This window comes from Crinia signifera, chromosome 8 (genome assembly GCF_055691185.1).
Source record: "Crinia signifera chromosome 8, ASM5569118v1, whole genome shotgun sequence".
Classification (NCBI taxonomy): Eukaryota; Metazoa; Chordata; class Amphibia; order Anura; family Myobatrachidae; genus Crinia; species Crinia signifera.
The window spans coordinates 14550373-14574383 of record NC_139224.1 but is presented as its reverse complement, the minus strand read 5'-3'; the positions used below and the strand labels follow the sequence as shown (position 1 = coordinate 14574383).

The 24011-nt window shown below is 47.3% G+C and overlaps 1 protein-coding gene across 1 annotated transcript in view; it reads left to right on the top strand.

Annotated features, from left to right (window-relative positions):
• Window positions 1-1356: 1356 nt before the first annotated feature.
• The window catches only part of LOC146025751 (uncharacterized), a 34169-nt gene continuing 11514 nt past the window's right edge, over window positions 1357-24011 (top strand). The window contains exons 1-14 of the mRNA XM_083155786.1: window positions 1357-1505; window positions 5448-5489; window positions 8485-8773; window positions 9850-10004; window positions 10095-10136; window positions 11353-11638; window positions 13371-13525; window positions 15472-15495; window positions 16186-16224; window positions 18181-18216; window positions 20657-20689; window positions 20972-21257; window positions 23151-23308; window positions 23722-23766. Of these exons, the coding sequence (XP_083011912.1) occupies window positions 1436-1505; window positions 5448-5489; window positions 8485-8773; window positions 9850-10004; window positions 10095-10136; window positions 11353-11638; window positions 13371-13525; window positions 15472-15495; window positions 16186-16224; window positions 18181-18216; window positions 20657-20689; window positions 20972-21257; window positions 23151-23308; window positions 23722-23766 (1660 nt within the window). The 5' untranslated portion in view covers window positions 1357-1435. The remainder of the gene's footprint in view (window positions 1506-5447; window positions 5490-8484; window positions 8774-9849; window positions 10005-10094; window positions 10137-11352; window positions 11639-13370; window positions 13526-15471; window positions 15496-16185; window positions 16225-18180; window positions 18217-20656; window positions 20690-20971; window positions 21258-23150; window positions 23309-23721; window positions 23767-24011) is intronic.

Sequence of the window (24011 nt, the reverse complement as noted above, 5' to 3'; positions counted from 1 at the left end):
AGAATGAACACTACTCACCACCACTGGGCATCCCCACAGGATCCAAAAAGCTGGCACAAATGTCCTCTGTAATGCTAGGAGATTGCTAGGACAGTTGTCTAGCCTCTGTGGTCCTTTGCTCTGTGCTGTTGTAGATGGTGATGACTATATTCCGGCTGCTTCACCCTGCGTGATGGCCTTAGCAAAAGTGTTAACAATTCCATCACCAAGATCATTGCCCAGAACTACATCAGTTTGGAGACCATTCATGACATCAACATCTCGCAACTCGCGGCCAACTCCTCAGTCCAGGTAGACCCTTGTCCTCAGGACCCCACAGAGTTCACGTTTTCCAGGTCACACACAGGTGGAGCCAATTATTTCACTTGTGATTCTATGAGGCAACCTGCAAAGCATGCACTGTATGGGGACCTGAGGACCGAATTTGAGAACCTGTGTAATAGAGCATTTATTTTGAAACACAATTAAAACACATTAATATTTGTTAGGCACAATGTTAATTCTAAATCTCTGTGCAGGAACTTCTAACAGTTAATAGTAACAAATATTTAAAGCTGCAAGAGAACCAATATTAGCTAAATGAGAGCTGTGCTTGGGAATGACTGTTAGACGTTCCTGCATAGAGATATAGATTTAGCATTGTGTCTAATGGGGCCTACACACAGAGCTGGTTGCTGAGCAATTTTAGATCACTTAGAACGCTCAGCAATATTGCTCAGCACACATCGATGCGTCAACCAGTGGCAGAACTCTGGGAGGCAATGGAGTCATCTGCCGCCGGGCTCCTGCTCTCAAGTGGGCACTTCTCTTCCCCTGCAAGTTTAAATCCATTAATTGAAAGCCATTGTCGCTGAGTTCTGAAATATACAGTGTTCTTTCTCTCTCTTTCTCTATCATATATATATATAATATTTCATAAGAAACATATATAATTATATAAGGTTGTGTGTGTGTATGTGTTGGGGGCACTATCTTGCCTCCGGGCAACTGGGATGAACTTACGCCACTGGCGTCAACACTGCATGCTGAGCCAATGTTCACCACTGAGAACATTGGCCCTGACCCCAGCGACCCCAGTGATTATCTAGAGGTATCCAGCGTGCTGGATATTAATCCCCGGTGATAGCTATGCATGGGGCCACGCAGCACTATCGCATTGCACCTACACACGGAGCGATTTAGGGGAATTTTCTAAGTGATCTGTCTACCTTTCTGTGTGATTGTATTCTTGTTTAACTTTTAAGCCTGGGTTAAGTATCCCTTTAAGGCGGCAGCCTATTGGAATTGCTAAACTGATCTGTGCTTGTGAAAGAACAACTGTCAATAGAGAGGATGGTACTTTGCCCCTTTTTACAAACATTCTGTGTGTACTGTGATACATATAAAGCGACGGTGAGGAGGTAGTAACTGCAAAGCCAGCAGCCCCCTCTACAACATGGCAGCCCAGTCCATGGCCTGTGCGCTATTCCTGCTGCTCACCTTTGCAGGGTCTTATATCGGAGCAGGTGAGTCCTTGGATGATAGACAAACAGATGGATAAATAGATATTCCCTCCCTAATATGCAGAGTGTTCAGTGCTAACTTGTCACGTAGTACAGTACAGGTTGAGTATCCCTTATCCCAGTGGTTCCCAAACTTTTTTAAATCACGGCACCCTATAGCATCAAAATATTTTCAAGGCACCCCTTGGCCAAATGCTTCTTATCGAGAAATTCAGAAAAAAAATATTAAATTAAGTGCATTGTGTTTATATGTCATAGTTATATGGTGAGGAACAGGATTTGCTTTTGTTTGTCCACATATATTATGATTGGCAGCCACAAGCACTGGTTTTGCCTGGTACATTGACCATACATAATATAAATTGATCTTTGTCTACCAACCCAAGGCACCCCTGCAAGTGTCCTGAGGCACCCCAGGGTGCCTAGGCACACAGTTTGGGAACCACTGCCTTATCCAAAATGCTCGGGACCAGAAGAATTTTGGATAAAGGATTATTCCGTATTTCAGAATATTTTTATATTTCAATAATTTAACTTGAGCTATCTTGCATTTATGTTGTACAAACATGTGAAATAAACACAAATATATATGTTAGTTGGGCGCCCACTATAGTTAGTACGCTCATACCCCCACTATCCATGTCGGTGTGGAGTTGAATTTATACAGTGTGGCGTGCGCAGCGAGCCACCGAGCCCGAAGCGTAGCGAGCCCCGCAAGGGGACGCGGAAAACTAAGCCAATAGCTTAGTGGGCGCCCATTTAACATATACGTACCAATATATTTTATTTGTACATAAACTAAGGTTTCAAAATGTTACATATCATGTCCACAGTAGTGCCATTTACATATCATGTACACAGTAGTGTCATTTACATATCATGTCCCCAGTAGGGCCAGTTACATATCATGTCCCCAGTAGTGCCAGTTACATATCATGTCCCCAGTAGGGCCAGTTACATATCATGTCCCCAGTAGGGCCAGTTACATATCATGTCCCCAGTAGTGCCAGTTACATATCATGTCCACAGTAGTGCCAGTTACATATCATGTCCCCAGTAGTGCCAGTTAGTAACATATCATGCCCTCAGTAGTGCCAGTTACATATCATGACCTCAGTAGTGCTTTTACATATCATGTCCCCAGTAGTGCTGTTACAGATGTCCCCAGTAGTGCCAGTTACATATCATGTCCCCAGTAGTGCCAGTTACATATCATGTCCCCAGTAGTACCAGTTACATATCATGACCTCAGTAGTGCTTTTACATATCATATCCCCAGTAGTGTCAGTTACATATCATGTTCCCAGTAGTGCCAGTTAGTTACATATCATGTCCACAGTAGTGCCAGTTACATATCATGTCCCCAGTAGGGCCAGTTACATATCATGACCTCAGTAGTGCTGCTACATATCATGTTCCCAGTAGTGCCAGTTATATATCATGTCCCCAGTAGTGTAAGTTACATATCATGTCCCCAGTAGTGCCAGTTACATATAATGTCCCCAGTAGTGCCAGTTACATATCATGTCCCCACTGGGGCCAGTTACATATCATGTACCCAGGAGTGCCAGTTACATATAATGTCCCCAGTAGTACAAGTTACATATCATGTCCCCACTAGGGCCAGTTACATATCATGTCCCCAGTAGTGGCAGTTACAGATGTCCCCAATAGTGCCAGTTACATATCATGTCCACAGTAGGGCCAAGTACATATCATGACCTCAGTAATGTCAGTTACATATCATGTTCCCAGTAGTGCCAGTTAGATAGCATGTCCCCAGTAGGGCCAGATAAATATCATGACCTCAGTAGTGTTGTTACATATCATGTCCCCAGTAGTCAGTTACATGTCATGTCCCCAGTAGTGCCAGTTAAATATAATGTCCCCAGTAATGTCAGTTACATGTCATGTTCCCAGTAGTTCCAGCTACATATCATGTCCCCAGTAGTGCCAGTTACATATCATGTCCCCAGTAGGGCCAGTTACATATCATGACCTCAGTAGTGCTGTTACATATCATGTTCCCAGTAGTGCCATTTATATATCATGTCCCCAGTAGTGTCAGTTACATATCATGTCCCCAGTAGTGCCAGTTATATATAATGTCCCCAGTAGTGCCAGTTACATATCATGTCCCCACTAGGGCCAGTTACATATCATGTCCACAGTAGGGCCAGTTAAATGTCATGACCTCAGTAGTGCCAGTTACATATCATGACCCCAGTAATTACAGTTACATAACATGTTCCCAGTAGTTCCAGTTACATATCATGTCACCAGTAGTGCCAGTTATATATAATGTAATCAGTAGTGCTGTTACAGTACATATAGTGGCATAACTACAATTGGGGCGCCCCCCTGCCACTAAAATTTGTGCGCCCCCACCTCCACTGCACCCCTCCCCCCCTCTCACCCACCTCACCTCTGCATCTTAGGTGGCGTGGCTGACGATCCATTTTGGTCCCAGCTTCCTGGACCTGCTGTCTGCATTTCCTCTTGTTAGAATGTCACATACAAAATGGGCACTGACTTACAGCAGACCATTATTTAGGATGCAAGAGGAGGTTGCCGCCTCCTCTAGCATCCAAAATAACTGTCTCCTGTGAAGGGGCACCCAATTTACAAATGACATTCTAACAGGAGGAGCAGGAGCACCAGGACTCAGTACAGACAGCGGTGATGGCACCATTAACAATAGCTTCCGCAGACCCCGCCACGCCCAAGCTTACCTAGCACCTCCAAGCGACAACGGGGTCTGCGGAGCTATTATTACGCCACTGGTTACATATCATGTCCTCAGTAGTGCCAGTTACATATCAATTCCCCAGTAGTGTCAGTTACATGTCATGTCCCCAGTAGTGCCAGTTACATGTCATGTCCCCAGTAGTGCCAGTTACATGTCATGTTCCCAGTAGTGTCAGTTACATATCATGTCCCCAGTAGTGTCAGTTACATGTCATGTCCCCAGTAGTGCCAGTTACATGTCATGTTCCCAGTAGTGTCAGTTACATATCATGTCCCCAGTAGTGTCAGTTACATATCATGTCTCCAGTAGTGCTGTTACAGATGTCCCCAGTAGTGCCAGTTACATGCCATGTTCCCAGTAGTGAGAGTTACATGTCATGTCCCCAGTAGTGCCAGTTACATGTCATGTCCCCAGTAGTGCCAGTTACATGTCATGTTCCCTGTAGTGCTGTTACATATGTCCCCAGTAGTGCCAGTTACATATAATGTCCCCAGTAGTGCCAGTTACATCTCATGTCCCCAGTAGTGCCAGTTACATATCATGTCCCCAGTAGTGCCAGTTACATATCATGTCCCCAGTAGTGCCAGTTACATATCATGTCCCCAGTAGTGCTGTTACAGATGTCCCCAGTAGTGCCAGTTACATATAATGTCCCCAGTAGTGCCAGTTACATCTCATGTCCCCAGTAGTGCCAGTTACATATCATGTCCCCAGTAGTGCCAGTTACATATCATGTCCCCAGTAGTGCCAGTTACATATCATGTCCCCAGTAGTGCTGTTACAGATGTCCCCAGTAGTGCCAGTTACATATCATGTCCCCAGTAGTGCCAGTTACATATCATGTCCCCAGTAGTGCTGTTACAGATGTCCCCAGTAGTGCCAGTTATATATCATGTCCCCAGTAGTGCCAGTTACATATCATTTCCACAATAGTGCCAGTTACATATCATGTCCCCAGTAGTGCCAGTTACATATCATGTCCCCAGTAGTGCTGTTACAGATGTCCCCAGTAGTGCCAGTTACATATCATGTCCACAGTAGTGCCAGTTACATATCATGTCCACAGTAGTGCCTTTTCACTTTCTTGAATGTATGGTTTTCGGAATAATTTGGATAATGGATATTTGGGTAAAGGATACTTAACCTGTATATACTATAAATAAAAACTAATGCATTTGACATATTACTTGTTGCAGGAGCGTACAGCCCGCCCAAAGTGGAACCTTACGCCCAGCCAGGTAATGAGAGTTTGTACAAGGCTCCTTCAGAAGAATAAAGTTGCAGACACACTTGATCACAGGTTCTCAAAGTCGGTCTTCAGGACCCCACAAGGGTCAGAATCACAAGTGAAATAATTAGCTCCACCTGTGGATCTTTTAAAATGTGTCAGTAAGTAATGAGTGCACCTGTGCACCTGCCAGGTGACCTGGAAAACGTGAACTGTGTTTGAGAACCACTGTCCTAGATGATTTATCATTAACTATATGCTAAAAATGATATTGTTAATGATATATTGTACATATCGTCTAGTGTGAACGCACTATGTGCGACATTTAATAAGATGCGAAAATGTGATTTGTGTGATTTTTAGTAAAAAAAGTCTGAAATCGCAGGTTTTTCAAAATTCGCATATTTAATGAGATGCGAAAAAACGGCAAAAGAAGCGTTTTTTGCCGCAAAATCGCACTTTCTGAAGGTGCAATTTTTAGTAACGCCGGAACTCGCATCCAGATGTTTTCCCATTGAAAAGTATAAGAATCGCATATTTACTAAAATGCGAATTTGGGAAAATGTGTCTACAAAACGCTGCAATGCAGACCAGGTTCTAACAGGCGAATTGGCCAGAACCCTGCACAGATCATTGAGATCTGTGCATGGTCCTGTCTCAAAAAATGTGTAAAAGTTTTTTTTTTTTTTTTTTAAATGGCGTGGGGTCCCTCCTCCTAACCATAACCAGCCCCGGGCTCATTGAGCCGAACCTGGTTCCAAAAATACGGGGGACAAAAAGCATAGGGTTCCCCCGTATTTCTGAAACCAGCCCATGACTCTTGGAATGGTCCTGGTTCCAAAAATACGGGGACAAAAAATCTGGGGGCCCCACATATTTTGAAATCAGCACCGGGCTCCAACAGCCTGCGGTGTCATGCCACAGCTAGGGGACACTTTTTCCATAAGATGGGTGAAGCCTGGGGAGGACCCCTTTATTGGAGGGTCCCCCACTCCCCCAGGGACCCCGTCCAAGGCTGACCAGCCACGGTGCTCATGGTTTGGCCGGGGGACCTTATGTAAAAAGTGTCCCCCGGCTGTGGCATGACACTGTGGGCTGTTGGAGCCCGGTGCTGGTTTCAAAATACGGGGGGACCCCCAGATTTTTTGTCCCCCGTATTTTTGGAACCAGGTCCGACTCATTGAGCCCGGGGCTGGTTATGCTAAGGAAGGGGGGACCTCACGTCATTTATTTTTATTTTTTACAGAAATTCGTACATTTCCTTAAATTTGCACATTTTCATGACTAAAAATCACACATTTTGATGACTAAAAATCGCCCATTATCGCACTTTTTTGCCTGGAATACGCAGCTCACTAAATATGCGAATTTGCGGCAAAAAATTTGATTTAAAAAAGTGCGATAATGGGCGAATTTGAAAAGTTACTAAAAATGTTGGGGCCCGGGACTGACCTACAGTCCGGGCCCCCAGCGGCACAGCGCCATACTTCCGGCCGCCCTCACCCCCTCCCACATGATAGCACCCCGCCTCCCCCTACCCCATCTCCATTACTTACCATCACCCATGGCACGCATCGTCCTCCAGCTCCTTCGGTGTCCACAGTCAGGTCCGGCACACACACTGCACAGTGCAGCCTGCAGCCTGTGTATTGTGCATGCCTGGCCACCGGCACCGGGTGCGGGTGGCTAGGTGCGGGTGCAGGGGTCTGTGGGCAGCTGCCCGGGCCCTTCCACAGGCTGGGGCCCGGGACAACTGTACCCAGGGCACCCCCCAGTCAGTGGCCCTCCCTCCCAATGGCCAGGTAATGTCCAGAAAACACTGGGGCACTTAACCAAACAGACGTTCGCTGTCAATCACAGCGAGCAGCCAGCAATCACAGGCAACCGCACAAAAGGCTCGCACATGCGCACTGTGGACCGTGTGCATGCGAGGTCCTCCGATGGCTGCAAATTCGCAGTCCTGCGATCATGGTTGAAGCAAGCCCTAAATACAAGAGGACACAACATTTAAATAATAAATATCTAATTAATATATAAAGTGTGAATTTATGGGCTTTATCCAGAATTGATCGCTCCCCATTCACACGGGGGGATGATGGTTTATGTGTATGCATGCGCATTTCTGTGCATATGCAGACACTGGGTGTGAGCGGGCACAGCAAACTGCTAGCTCACCGTCCTGTTCGCACCTAGCAGAGCAGGCGGGAGGAGTGGGGCGGCGGCAAGGGGTCATGCCCGTGGGAATGCCCAGCGTTTCATGGGCGTTCCCATGAAAACGCTGGGCGTTGCCATGGTAATTCGCCCGGCACTGTGATGTCCCAGTGTCCCAGGGGGGGGGGGGGGGGGGCTTGCCGTGTGATGCAGCGCTGGCTGGCTTTCCCCAGGGAGGTGAGGGGGGGGGGTGTCTGGCAACGTGACGTTCCAGGGGGGGGAGCTTGGCGGGTGGTGCGGTTCGCCGTGACGATGACCCTTAGGGAGGGGGCGGCTTGCTGGGTGATGCTGCGCGGGGGGGTCCAGCCCTGGGTGTCTTACATCCACGAGCGCTGGAGAAATCGTTACATTTCGCCCCTGCACACAAGGCTGCTAATGGAGGCTAAACATCCAGTCGCAGTTGTGCAGGGAACTCAGCCATCGAGGGGGGACCGGCGGGCGAGGTTACATCCACACGCAATGCTGCAAATTTCATTGCGTGTGGACCAGAATAAGGTCCTATATTCGTTAGTCCCAAATGTTACATTGGGTTCATAATTGAGACCCCCAAAAAAGTAAAGAAAAGATTGGAACAGCATTTATAGAAACATATAACGAAATGTGAAAAATCGAATCGAATTTAATATCGCTAGACAAGGGGGTCCCCTCGGTTGATGTGGCAGGTTGCATTGTTTTTCAAATGCAACGCCTGGCTAGACAATCGGGGGCCTGCGGGTAAGCCTGGCCGCATCTATAACCGATGTCCTCTGTAGATGATGATGATTATTCCATTGAAAGACTCATTTATCTTACAGCTCCCAATGTAGCACTTCGGGGGATACCTACTCAGTCCAGCACTAACTCTTATTTTGGGAGCGCCCGGAATGCCAATGATGGATCTCTGGCCAACAATTACCTGAGGTCCCAGTGTTCTTACACAAAGAAGGACAAAGACCCTTGGTGGATGGTGGATCTGAAAAGCCCACATAAAGTGTTCTCCGTGGCCATCACTAACCGAGTCTTGGAGTGTTGCAGGGAGCGGATATTTGGTGCTGAGATCCGCATAGGAAATGACCCGAGTAAGGGAGGGACATTGAATCATAGGTAAAGTATTTTACTGATTGGCTGAAACATGAAATAGGTCCACTGGCTCCTGACAAAATGAACCCTAATGTGTATGAGTGTACATCTGGGATGGAATGATGATTGTAGACTGCACTGGGGCAAGGACTGATGTGATTGTAATTGGGCAAATGCTCTCTGTAAAGGGCTGTACGCTATGGCACATTTTCAATGCGGTCGGTGGGGGGGTTAAATGGTGGGGATCGCAGAAAACAAGTGATCCTTGCTGTTTAACCCCGGCACCGGCCGCTCACTCTATTCATTTAGATGCAAGTCTCGCTGTTTCTGGGGCCGCATTCACCGATTCCCCCTTGCTCCAAAAATGGGGGTCAGTTGAATACTGACAGGGGGGGGCGAGCTGTGACAGCGAACAGGCATCACTGCTTGCTGTCACAGCTCGCACCGGCATTGAATATACCTCTATGGAAGGTTCAACCATCAAAGCTTTCTCCTGCACTGTGCTAGGTGCAGATTCTCCTCCATAATTTGGAGTTACATAAGAAGTCTTCTGAACTTGTCTGTAAAGCTTGTGGACTTTCATAGACGGCAGAGGATTAAATTCTAGAACATAAACCGCTATTTGTTGCCAGCTTTCAAGTATAATTAGCCACTGATGGCCAATGTTTCCCTCCCATCAATACATTGAAAACAGATGTAGACGGTTTTTCCCATTGATGGTGTGTAGGTCATAGATGACCAAAGGCTGCCCATGTAGAAGACGCCATCTGCCCTTAATACCAATGTTCCTGGTACATGAAATCAGCGGCAGTGCTCCTTCGCATGTGCGCAAACCAAATCTCTCCTTGCAGAATACATGGATGCTTAGACATTGATGACTGCACCTTTGATGGACATCCCTAGTTTAGTATCCCAAAGACACTGGGTAGACAATGCTGTAGTGGGGCTGGGCAGTCTTGATCATTTCTGCAAATTGCCCCTTAGGTAACAGATATATAATGTGGTGGCACTGTGGAAAGCAGCACAGTTCTTTAGCAAGACGACATACCATTTATTCACAATCAGGAATGTTTTTATATAACTCCACTGCGGTACTCTAGGTGTGGCGTCATCACATCCATCGAGTCTGGAGAAACTCTCTCATTCTCCTGCGATGGGATGATCGGACAATATGTGACCGTCACCATTCCTGGACGGGAAGAGCATCTGGTCATGTGCGAGGTCCAGGTCTATGGGGTTCCGACTAGCAGCTCAGGTAAGTTTTCAAAATAAAATAAATAAATGTAAATCCAACATTTAAAAGGAAATGAAACTATCTAATCTTTTTTTTTCTTTGTGCTTCTAGATGAAGTGACGGCACCAAAAGACCTGAAGACACCAAATGGAGGTAACCAGTAATGTGTGCAATCTTCTGTACTGTGGGGGTTATTCAGACCTGATCGCACAGCTGGGAATTTGCAGGCAGGGTGATTATCGATAGGCCATACACAAGGTGGCAGGAAGCCAATGGTTGTGGGTTGTAACCGGCCATTTTCTAGGAGTGTCAAGGAAAACGCAGGGACAGACTGCGCACACTGCCAAAATCTTTCGATGCTGAGCGGCTTGCGAATTGATTTGCAGCGAATTGCAGATCCAGCAAATTTTTGCAAGCCGTGCTAAGCAGGGCCGGATTAAACAACAGGGGCGGTCGTCCCGGGGCCCCCACACATCAGGGGCCCCCACATCAGCACTGCTGTGGCAGTGGCAGGTGGGTGGTAGGCAGTAGGGTTGGGCAGCGCAGGACAGGCAGAGGGTCCCTGTGGCAGCTGGGCACTGCAGTCTTTGGCTGGGTCCCTGCAGTGGATGGGAAGTCACCAGTGGGGTCCCTGTGGCAGATGGGAGCTAGTAGCACTACTAGTTCCCATCTGCCACAGGAACCCCGCTGCTGACCGCCCATCCACTGCAGGGACCATGCCACTGACTTTCCATCCACTGCAGGGACCCTGCTGCCCAGATACCACCTGCCTCCATTCGGGGGGGGGGGGGGGGGGGCACCGCAATCTTGTTGTCCAGGGCCCCCACAGAACTTAATTCAGCCCTGGTGCTAAGCAAAGAAACCTAAAGTTTAACTTACAGGTAGTTTCCTGACAGCGCCATCTACTGGCTACAATGTGAAGCACTATAAGTCAGGACTCACATCATTTAGCACCACATTAGGGTTCTGGGCCTAATTCAGTATGGATTGCTAATCAGAGAGTTTGCAAATCGAGTGATTATTAAATGACTTCACATGCATACAGTACTGATTCTGGTTCACTTGCAAAAGCAACTTCTCTCTATAATGGACAAAACCATGTGCACTGCAGGTGGGGCAGATGTAACTTGTGCAGAGAGAATTAGATTTGGGTGGGGTTTTACTTCAAAGTGAGATCTACAGTATATTGCATTGTAAAAATAAAGCAGACAGTATTTACCCTGCACAGAAACAAAATAACTCACCCAAATCTAACTGTCTCTGCACATGTTACATCTGCCCCACCTGCAGGCACATGAACTTCATACAATAACCCTTCCCAGGTGGTTCGATCAGTTAATCTTTCATATGTTTGAATATTATCACGCAGCTCCTAACGTGGCGGTGAAAGGCATCGCGCAACAATCCAGTCTGTATAACATGTATGGGGAGCCCCACAATGCCATTGACGGATCCCAAGAAAGTAACTACTTGTACATCCAGTGCGCCGGCACCAGGGAGGAGGATAACCCTTGGTGGATGGTGGACCTCAAGTCAGAGTTTAGGATATTCACGGTCACGGTCACAAACAGAGGAGACTGCTGTGCCGATAGTATTAACGGAGCGCAGATAAGGATCGGGAACTCAGCCGAAAATGGGGGAACCACCAATCCCATGTAAGTGTACAGAATATGATTTCAGGTACACCACCGTTCAAAAGTTTGGGGTCACCCAGTGAATTTCGTGTTTTACATGAAAACTGACTTTTTTTTATAAAATGAGTGGCAAAATGAACAGAACATATACTGTATTCAGGACATTGGCAAGGTTAGACATAATGATATTTCTTTGAAATAATAATTTTGTCCTTCAAACTTTGCTTTCGACAAAGAATGCTCCTTTTGCAGCAATTACAGCCTTGCAGACCTTTGGCATTTTAGCTGGTAATTTGCCACTCTAGTACAGACAGAACACCAGCGGGTGTGGTACAGGATTCCGACAGTCGGGATCACGACAGTCATTAGCCCGACGTCGGGATCCCGACTGGCCGGACTCAGGCAGCATGGTGAGCACAACAAGGCCCCTTAGGGGCTCGCTGCGCTAGCCACGCTGACCCCCACGAGAGAGAAGAACCGGTGGCCTTTGGAACCCGTCTGTCAGCGTTTTAACAGTCGGGATCCCGCCGTTGGGTAAATGACTGTCGGGACCCCGTCCGGCACCCATACCAGCTGCCTGCTTGTTTGCTTCAATAGTTCTTGCATAATTTGGAGGTGAGCTTTTAATCATTGTCCTGTTGTAGGAGGAAATTGGCTCCAATCAAGGGCTGTCCACAGGATTTGGCATGACGTTGCAAAATAGAGTGATAGCCTTTGTTATTCAAAATCCTATGTACTACTCTCCAATTTTACCAGGACCAAAGCAACCCCAGACCATGACATTGCCTCCACCATGCTGACAGATGTCATTAGACACTCTTCCAGCATCTTTTCACTTGTTCTGCGTCTCACAAATGTTCTTCTATTCGTCTGTCCATAACATTCTTCTCCAATCTTCCTCTGTCCAATGTCTGTGATCTTTTGCCCATATTAATCTTTTCCTTTTATTGGCCAGGCTCAGATATGGCTTTTTCTTTGCCACTCTGCCTAGAAGGCCAGCATCTTGGTGTCGCCTCTTCACTGTAGACATTGACACTGGCGTTTTGCAGGTACCGATTAGTGAAGCTGCCAGTTGAGGACCTGTGAGACACCTATTTCTGGAACTAGAGACTCTAATGTACTTCTGCTCAGTTGTGCACCGGGGCCTCCCACTTCTCTTTCTACTCTGGTTAGAGCCTGTTTGTGCTGTTCTCTGTGGGGAGTAGTACACACCATTGTAGGAAATGTTCAGTTTCTTGGCAATTTCTCGCATGGTATAGCCTTCATTTCAAAGAACAAGAAAATACTGTTACATTCTTTTTTTCAGGTAATTTTATGAGTGTAATCAAACCCACAAATGTGATGCTCCAGATACTCAGTCCAGTTTTATAGCTTCTCTAATGAGCAAACCCATTTTCAGCTGTGCTAACATAAATGCTCAAGGGTTTTCTAATTGTCCATTAGTCTTCTAACATGATTAGCAAACACAATGTACCCTTAAAACACCGGAGTGATGGTTGCTGGAAATGGGCCTCTATACACCTATATAGATATTCCTTTAAAAACCAGACGTTTGCAGCCAGTATAGTCATTTACCACATTAACAATTTATAGAGTGATTTCTGATTCATTTAATGTTATCTTCATTGGGAAAAAAAACTCAGTAATTTTCTTTAAAAAATAAGGAAATATCTAAGTGACCCCAAACTTTTGAACAGTAGTGTATGTCCAGCTGTTGACTGAGAATAATCTGCTTTTGTTTTATTACTTTTAGATGTGCCATAATTACATCTATGAACAATGGGAAGACCCTGGCATTTCAGTGCAATGGCATGAAGGGTCAATATGTGACTGTCCACATTCCCGGAGCCAACCAATCTCTGACCATCTGTGAGGTCCAAGTTTTTGGACTCCCAAGCGAAGTCCCTGGTGAGAAACAGTTTTAGATTTAACTGTACATAATACACACTCAGAACACAGGGTTGGGGACAGATATCAGAGGAACTGACATGGTATAAATTGGAAGTGGGAACTAAAAAGACAGACAAACATTATATACAGAAATGAAAGATATAGATAATGGGGAGCGGGGGCAGATATGAGACATATGGTGACGGGGCAGAGATGATACACAAGGAAGCCAATGGTGAGGGGGGACAGAGATGAGACACAAGGAGGCAAATGGTGAGGGGGGACAGAGATGAGACACAAGGAGGCCAGTGGTGAGGGAGGACAGAGATGAGACACAAGGAGACAGGTGGTGAGGGGGGTGGGCAGGGATGAGACAAGATACAGGTAGTGACCAGGGGGGGGGGGGGGCAGAGTTGAAAAGTAGTAAGACAGGGGGTGAGCAGGACAGGGGTTGGAGACAGGGTAGTGAGATACATAGATGGGATAGTGAGGAGGCAGAAATGTGAAACAGAGATACAGGTGGGTGACGCGGACAGAAATGAGAGACACTGAAATGGAGGCTGCTGGAGGGATTGCAATGAAAAACAAGGAGATGACTGGATGAGGCAAGGGAGTGGCTGGTGAAGGGGTAGAGAGGAGAGACACAGAGATGGGAAGCGATGAGGACAGAAATGTGAGACAGGGGGTTAGGGGGACAGAGGTGAGAGACAAAGTGACAGAATGATGAGATACATAAATGGAATAGTGAGGGGGACATGAAAACAGGGAGACAGGTGGGTGGGGGGGGTGCAGAAATGAGAGTCAGGAGGATGGAGGGTGTGGGAACAGTAATGGAAATCAGGCGGGTGGATGGATGTGGGGATAGAGATGAGAGACAGGATGATGGAAGGTGAGGGGAAAGCAGTGACAAAATGGGATTAGAGATAGGGGGGTAGAGATGAGAGACAAGGAGGAGGTGAGGGACATAGAGTTTAGAGATAGGGGACGGATGCTCTAAATAAAAAATGCAGTAAAACCCCCGTTAATGGGTTTTTACCACATTTTTTTCATGAACTAAAACCCACATGCCAGGTTACTGCTACTGGGCAATAGCTGGTGATACCCTATAGAAGCCTCCTGCTGTGCTGGCCAGACCAATTACCTTCTCTTCCCTAGCACCGTACTTCCCGTTCCAGGTGCAGGGAGGAGCTGGCGGAGACGGAGTCCCTGTAGAAGGAGGAGGGGGGAGAGCCGCCAGGAATCCACTGATGCCCCGCCGGCTGCTTCGCACAGGGCAGCTTTTAACACAAGAGCTGTCCTTTGCGATATCAATCACATATGTTAGTTATATTATTATCGATGTGGTAGCTGGCGATGTGCGGTGAAGTGGGGCGGCAGATGTTAGTGCACCCCCCCTCCCCACACGGGTGCCGGACGGGTTCCCGACAGTCATTTACCCGACATCGGGATCCCGACTGTCAAAACGTCTTTGTTTACATTGTGCGGCTCCGCCCCTAAATAATGCTATTGGCCGGCTTGCGGCCTAGCGGCTCCTGATTGGCCGCTAGGCTGCAAGCCGGCCAATAGCGGTATTTGGGGGCGAAGCCGCAAGATGTAAACAAAGACACGTGCGGCTCCTGCTCAGTCCGTGGGTTTCGCGTAATACCGGTATGTTTTTTGCCAAATCCCCGGGATGCTACGTGGAAAGAAGATGTGATCTTCGCCGGAGGACACTTGTAAGTATATTTTCCTTCCACAGCTACACCTATGGATTGCGTCTGACTTTTTTCCAACCTAAACTACTATTTAACTATGTAGATATATAGATAGATAGATATGACAGATAGATGGCTCGATAGATAGATATGACATTGATAGATAGATAGATATGACATTGATAGATAGATACTGTATAGCAGAGCCATTTAATAAAGTATATGACTGTTATTTACTATTCTCACTACAGTTTTGTTACTTACACACAGGTGAAGTGATTGGCACCGAGAAGTGTAAGTATCTCTGCATTTATACTATTCCTGTGGTTGAAATCTGATCCCCCCCCCCCATATATGTGTCAGGCCGAGCGGTAGATGCGCCCGGTAACGTGGTGGTTTTAGAGACAGGGGATCAGATTTCTGTAATTATGAGATTTAAGATTCAACCCTGCTGGAACAATTTTCAAAACATTCCCTAAATATGTGCTGAATGAGGGGCATAATTTGCAATGATTGGTTTTAGGCATGATAATTTATATATAATTTGCAGCAATAAGAAATGATGTAGCTCCGGAATGTTAAATGACACATTCAGGGACAGGAGCGCACTGGCTGACACTTCCGGAACGGCCCAGAGGCTCACAAAAATTGGGGTGCGCTCCCAGCCGACCGGAAGAGCGAGTAAGATTCCCGGGGCAGCGTTTATGTGGGCGCGCCCACTGTTTTTGTGGGCACAGCCATGAAACACTGGGCGGTACCCTGCATCCGCCATCTGCCCACCCAGCAAGTGTGGAACTTGCCGAAGGCATTCGCTTTGGGGATTCGCACATGCGCATATTTATGCCCATGTGCCATCCTTGACCGTCAGCTGGGGGAGCGAATTTGGACCGCACCGAGCAAGTCAGAAGGGCCTACTTTGTTTTCTCTCTAGTATTACCTGCACTTATACTACTGTACATTGAATGTGTATTTCCTATCTCATAGCTGACCTTTACTGGATCACAAATCCAAGTAACTGGACAAGTAAGAACATTTTTATCTCTATGTGTTTAAAATGTGTACGTGTCTCTTAATAACACGACTTACATGGTATAAAAAAGGTTACACTATGGCCCTTATTCTAGTTGACTCAGACGGATGTGTATTTTCGGACGGCCACCGAGTGTTCTTAGCCCTGCCTACCGTACGGATCGCTCACACTGTACGAATGTGGTGAGACACCGAGCGAATGGACCACGAGTGGATGTTTCATGTGAACAACTCCGCCATCTGTGGGAACCTCCCCCATCCTCCGATGGTCGCCGACCAACCGAATGATGGACCGAGCGGTCAGACAGCACCGAGTGCTGCAGACCACTTGGACATTTCTCCGTGCGAACGCAGGGATATGGGCGGGCAGCTGGCATCTGGCTATGTCATATGTCCACCTTCCACACGTGCGTCACGGCCGCATTACCATACGTACGCCCAGCGTACCCATGAAACGCAGGGTGTATGCATATGGTAATGAGCACAAACAACCCTTCACGCCCCCCTGTTCAGATTGTTCCGACCGATCGTTTTCTGTATGGATTTCACGCTGCATTTGGACATGTGCGGTGTTCGCACATGCGCAGAAACGCCTCTGCACATGCGCAAACACAATACATCGGCCATCCGACCGAACACGCAGCCGTCCGACTTAATCAGAATAAGGGCCTATATGATGTCACTCTTGTCTAGTCATGTGATCTCTCGGAAGACAGGAGCGGGTCAGGATGGAGGAGGCCACACACAAGCCTCCTCCTCTCTTTTTATGGTGATCTCTGCAGCACTGCTGACACGAGACTCCGGAGGGTGAATATTACAGAAATGGGCACAGCATGTGCGGTGTGGGTCTCCTGGGACTCTCAATGCGCCCATTATAAATATAACAGTGCAGAGAGGAGCGCGGAAGCCATTTAATTACTAAGGGAAGTAAAACCATGTTGGGAGGTATGTAAGAGTGAACTAGAATAAGGCCCTTAGAGACTAGATCCCCACTACCAGGCTTGACTCTCAGTCCTCTCTTTACTTTCATTTTCTAAAGACTCCTCCTCACCTCATCCTGTGCATGTGTGGCCAGCTTCCTGAGCCAATCCGTGCACTAGGAAGTGCATACTATACATGTGGACACATGAGAGAAGAAGGTAACCTCTGCAGTACACAGAGTGTCCCTGAAATGAGGCAGCAGAATAAATAAAGCACACGGATGTTTTCCAAAACAAAACAACAGATATTCATACACATACCTGTACATTGCTTCCAAAAAACAGTCCCAGTATTTCTTTCTGGGGTGCCACAAATACATATCATACTTGCTTCTTTTGAAAACTAGTTTCAGGGAGATTATAGTTGGTAGTAGAATTTTGCACAGCGCCCCATTGAGGGGCCATGTCATGCTCCACCCAAAGGGCGTGGCTAGTTCCAAATATGGAGATATTGTGAAAAGAGATTGTGAACGTGGCACCTAGAAGCGTGGGTGTGTACTGCTACATCTGAGGGGAATCTTCTAAAATGACTTCTATCCAAATGTAGATGAGCCCCAAAGCAGTCAGTAAGAATAAAGTGCTGGGAAATGGTGCTCCTTTTTCCCCCAAAAATGTAACAGTGTAATGTGGGCTAGGTGAAATGAGGGAGATTGCTAGACTAATGAGGGAGAGAGGGAGATTGCTGCTATGTCAGGGAGTCTCCTGCAGAATGCAGGAGGGGAGGTAACTATGATGAAACAGTGTAATGTGGGCTAGGTGACATGAGGGAGATTGCTAGTCTAATGAGGGAGAGAGGGAGATTGCTGCTATGTCAGGGAGTCTCCTGCAGAATGCAGGAGGGGAGGTAACTATGATACATAGTATATAGGAAATAATATGAATGAATAGATAGATAGATCTTGTATGAAAACGTTTCATGTCAGCTTGCAATAAATGGTGACGTCACCTGGCTCATCTCTGTTTTATACAGGTTTCCTTGAGTCACTGTTTGAGGAATTTGAGGATGGTAAGTGTTTGCACAGATGGCTGCAATGGGAATTTTTACTAACGAAATGTCAGTATCAGAGGCGTAACTAGTTCACTGTGGGCCCCATAGCAACATTTTTAAAGGGACCCTTTCCCCACGACACACCATTGTAGTTACAACAGGGTTGCCGACCCTCCCGGAATTACCGGGAGTCTCCCGAAAATCGGGTCCCCCACTGAGCCCCCCGATCGCGGCATTTAAATGCCACAATCCGCGGGTCTCAGAGGAGGGGGCGGAGCTAAAATGACACACTTGTGTCATTTTAGCCCCACCCCCTCCATGGAGATCAGTGATTTCGTCTATTTCCCGTAATGGGGCGGGGCTTAATGACGTCACAGCCAAGCCCCGTCCCCCGAACGGGTAATGAGTCTCCTCTCCGGGCTTCTCCCGGAGAGGAGCATTTGAAAGTCGGCAACCCTGCGTTACAATGTTAATTAGGGGGTGGAGGGGAGAAAATGTGAGAGACAGAAAGGGGGTCGGGGGAAAAGAGAGTGAGAAAAAGACAGAGGGGTGATCAGGGAGACCGTGTGCTACATGGAAAAATAGGAATGAAAGGGTAGCGCGAGAGGGAGGTAAGGGTGTGAGTAGGAGTGAGAGACAATGTCAGAGATGGAGGGAGAGAGAAAGAGGTAAGAGAATGAGGGTGTCAATGGAATTTCCCACTGCAGCTCTGCCCCAACAAAGAGGCTTTAGAGCATACGAAATGTGGTAAAACCCTGATAACTGGGTTTTACAGCATTTTCGGTTTAGGGCATCCCACCCACAGCGAAAAAAGAGTGACAGGGAGAAAAAGTGGCAGAGGGGGTGTAAAGGAGAAAAAGGGGGGAGACAGGAAAAGTGCTAGAGGGTGTCAGGGTAGATAGACCATCAGATAGAGAGAGAGAGGAAAAAGGTGGGAAGGAGAGAGATAAAGGAGAGAGGGCAATAGAGAAAAGCTCCGTACACACTGAGCGATTTGGTCGCTGAGCGATCTTGACTTAATATTGCTCAGCGACCAAAATGCTGTGTCCCATTTTCATCAGCGACAAAGGAGACACTCTGAATGTGAAAGGAGCTGGTCAATCAGTACAGGGCGACCGCTGCACTGTACATGCTGAGCAACCATATCACTGGCAATATAAGCTTAAAACGCCCCGTGTGTACAGGGCCAAAGAGAGGATAGAGAGGGAGGGCAAAGATGGAGAAAGGTGATAGGAGGAGGGGGGGATAGAAGGAGCGGGGGGGGGGGGGGAGATGGGAAAGGACATGGAGAAGGGAGAAAGGAGAGGGAGGGACAGGGGGAAATGAAGAGGGGGGAAAGGGGGAGGAGAGAGAGTAGGGGTTTGAAAGGGTTGTGAGAGGGAAACAGGGACTGTGTGTCCCCCTCATTACAAATGAAGTACCTGTATATATCTGACAGTGGCAGCTGGGACTCTTCTTCTCTCTCCTCCCAGAAGGACCCAGTCCCCTGCTCACCGGCGCCGTGTGATTTTTTTCCTCCTCCCGAAGCTGGGTGCCTTGTTCCTTCCTCCTGAGGCCAGGTCCCCTACACACCGGTGGTGGGTGCCTTCCTTGTTCCCTCCTCCCAATCCCATGTTCCCCGGCCACCAGTGCTGGTTGCTTTTTTCGATCCTCCTGACCCCGGGTTCCCCACCCACTGGAGCTGGTAGCCTTGTTCCTTCCTCCCTCTGGGTTCATTCCTCCAAAGGCCAGGTCCCCCACACACTGGCACCGGGTGCCTTATTTCCTCCTCCTGACCCCGGGTTCCCCACCCACTGGAGCTGGGAGCCTTGTTCCTTCCTCCCACTGGGTTCATTCCTCCAAAGGCCAGGTCCCCCACACACTGGCACCGGATGCCTTGTTTCCTCCTCCTGACCCCATTTTCCCCGGCTACCGGCGCTGGGTGTTTTTTTTTTTTTATCCTCCTGACCCCCGGGTTCCCCGCCCACCCGCTCCTTCCTCCCACTAGTTTCCCCGCTCACCAGCGCTGGGTGACTGGTTGGATTGGTTTCCTCCTCCAATTCGTCATCACGGGTCCCCGCTGGTGTAGGCTCCGGGTCTCCTGCTCCCTTTTGGCAGCGCCAGCAGCGTTGTCTCCTGCACATCAACCGTGCAGAGCCTGAAAGGGGGCACGCAACATGGATATAGACATTGCGCATTTATAAATAAATAAAAAGGGAGCAGGGGACTGCCTGCTGGGACCTCGGGCCCCCCCAGCCGCCGGGCCCCATGGCAGCTGCATCTCCTGCACCCTCTATAGTTACGCCACTGGTCAGTATGTTTTCTTTCACCACTGGAGCAATTACAAGAACGCCCTGATTAGGTGTAATAGTTACTCCATAGCCAATGCAGTTCTAGGATTCCGGTTTGGATTAAGGTTACTTGATACAGTCTCATGTCATTAAATATTGCAAACTCTTATTTTTTTTTTCCATATCAGAATCTTCCAGCAAAGAGATTACAGAAAATGAAGGTAAAATTCCAGGAGATTATTTTATTGTCTAAAGTTAATTTTAAACCAAAATATATAGAATTATAACATATATACATTGTGGCCCTCATTCTGGTTTGATCCCTCCCCTGCGCGTTCGCACAGGGGATTGATGTTTAGCAACTGCGCAGCAACATTCATCAACAAGCTTGGTGCGAGCGGGCACGGTGATTATTCGCCGGCCGGTGATTATTTGCTAACAAAACTGAATCAGGCCCTATGTCCCTTTGACGTTACTGAGCACAGTAAATTGATTGTTATCAGGAGTCAATCTGGCTTTCCGAGGAGTCAGTTCCCAGTCCAGCACCTACGATAAATTTGGAGCCGCTGAAAATGCCATCGATGGCTCTTCCAACACCAGATACATGGCCGGGCATTGCTCCCACACCGACCTGGACATAGAGCCTTGGTGGATGGTGGACCTGACGAAAGTCTACAATGTCACAAAAGTCAAGATCATGAATCGGGGCGACTGCTGCCGCGAGCGAATCAACGGGGCAGAGATTAGAATCGGGACTTCGCAGGAAAAAGGTGGCAGCCGCAATCCAAGGTAAGTGGGCGTTTTACTGTGCGAGCGCTGTGTAAGAAGAGAATCCAGTAACTCCGACTTCTGTCCGGCTGTAGAATTCTTATTTCAACTCCATTTATGTCTATTAACCTAAAATGTAAAAATGTATATAGTGTGCCCTCTCCTGCAGCAGCGGCCATATATAGCCAAGGCTGTAGGAGGGTGAATGCATCCTGTGCCACCCCGAGCATGTGATGTCACTATGAGGGATGCCGGCGAGCAGCCGAAGTGTCATAAGAATGCTTCCTGCAGCCCTTTAGTAACTTGCTGCAGTGATCAGTTTGATCATAAAATAGAATGAACAGTATATGTTCTAGATATAAACATTCTTTGAGTCCTAGGCTTTATAATCATAATCTATATACAGCGGTGTAGCTAGGTGCCATGGTGCCCGGAGCAAGGGCATATTTCGCGCCCCCCCCCCCCCCCCTGTAATGAATTGGGGGCGTGGCTAACATGTGTTGGCATTTGAAAAGAAAAAACTTAAAAAATAAGACACTATATAAGACATTGTAACGGAATCTGCTGCGCTATATAAGACGCTGTAACGGAATCTGCTGCGCTATATAAGACACTGTAACGGAATCTGCTGCGCTATATAAGACACTGTAACGGAATCTGCTGCGCTATATAAGACACTGTAACGGAATCTGCTGCGCTATATAAGACACTAACGGAATCTGCTGCGCTATATAAGACACTGTAACGGAATCTGCTGCTATATAAGACACTGTAACGGAATCTGCTGCGCTATATAAGACACTGTAACGGAATCTGCTGCGCTATATAAGATGCTGTAGACACTGTAACGGAACCTGCTGCGCTATATAAGACACTGTAACGGAATCTGCTGCGCTATATAAGACACTGTAACGGAATCTGCTGCGCTATTTAAGACGCTGTAGACACTGTAACGGAACCTGCTGCGCTATATAAGACACTGTAACGGAATCTGCTGCGCTATATAAGACACTGTAACGGAATCTGCTGCGCTATATAAGACGCTGTAGACACTGTAACGGAATCTGCTGCGCTATATAAAAACCTGTAACGGAACCTGCTGCGCTAAATAAGAAGCTGTAACGGAATCTGCTGCGCTATATAAGACACTGTAACAGAATCTGCTGCGCTATATAAGACGCCGTAACGGTATATGCTGCACTATATAAGACACTGTAACGGAATCTATATAAGATGCTGATTCACCCCACCCCCCCCCCAAGTTTATTACTATGTTTAATATTAACATTAATTAGCTGTATAAATAAATAAAATAACAATTCACCTTGAATTACAGGGCGGCACAGGCGGCAGCAGAACACCTTGTCCTCCTCCAGGCTACAGCCAGCGCTTGGGATGGCTGATAATAACGCTGCTGTAGCCACGGAGGAGCGAGTGAGTCAGGTGACTCTGGGAGGAGACTTTAGTTCTGCTAATATGCTGCGCTGCCCGGAAGCCGGACCGAGCAGCAGCAGCAGCAATTTAGAGAAGAGAGAAGATTGTCCGCCCGCCGCCCGGCCACACCATCAGTGACGCTTGGCGGCAGGGACCGGGCGAGAATGGCAGGACGGAGGCAGACGCCGGGTAGGGCAGGGCAGACGCCGGCGTGCGCTGCCCGTTATTATACTTAACTTGTGCAGGGAATGGATAATTTGCGGAGGGGGGGCGGGCCGGCGGCGCCATTCCACCAATCTGCGCCCGGAGCATGAGCTCCGGTGGCTCCGCCCTCCCTACGCCTCTGTCTATATATGTTGCATGAAAGTGTATATTAAGGAAAAATGTTGGCTGAATATAGAATATAGTATATAGTATAGAATATAGCGTCTAGAACATATCTACAGGAAATAATGACAGCAAGAATAATGTTCCATACAGGTGCGCTAAAATTACCTCACTGGGTCTGGGAGAAGAAGAGGAATATAGCTGCGGGTTAATTGGACAATATGTCACAGTCACCATACCGGGGACAGCCGCATACCTGACGCTGTGCGAGGTGAAAGTTTATGGTGTGGACGTGCCAGACAACTACACAGGTAAGAAGATGTGGTAGAAGACAACTCTGAGATGTCCAAAATCGGTTGTCACTTCTCAGTCGCAATCCTCCAGCTTCTAGATTAGTGTATTTCGCGTATGTATTAGTCCTCAACACTGAGGAGGGGGGGGGGGGAGGAGAAATTTGCCAAATCTTTGAGAGAGATAAAGCACCGAATAATCAGTCATTTGTGTAGCACAGTCTGTACCATGGTAGTTAGAACTTAGAAGCTGATTGGATCTCTTTATCTCTGGCCAAGCTTTGATCATCTCGACCTAACTTTTTATTTGGATGGAATAATTTAAAAAAAAGTATTAATAAAATAAATGAAACTACCACTTTGTACAATATTTTTTATAGGTTTTTATTGTAGTCATAATAGAAAAATTTCTCCCGTTTCCCTTTTTTTCCCAGCCATTCCCATTAACCCAGATTTAACCGAAAGTGGAGAACATGACCGTAAGTCTTGCTTTTTTCTTGAAAAACTAAAAATATAAACCCTATACGCAGTATAAGCAGGCAGCGTTATGGCTCTAGAGCAGGGGTTCTCAAACTCGGTCCATAAGGCCCCACACCGTTCACATTTTCCAAGCCACTCGGCAGGTGCACAGGTGCACTCATCACTCACTGACAGATTTGAAAAGATCCAAAGGTTGAGCCTGTTACTTCACTTGTAATCCGGTGAGGAGACCTGCAAAACATGC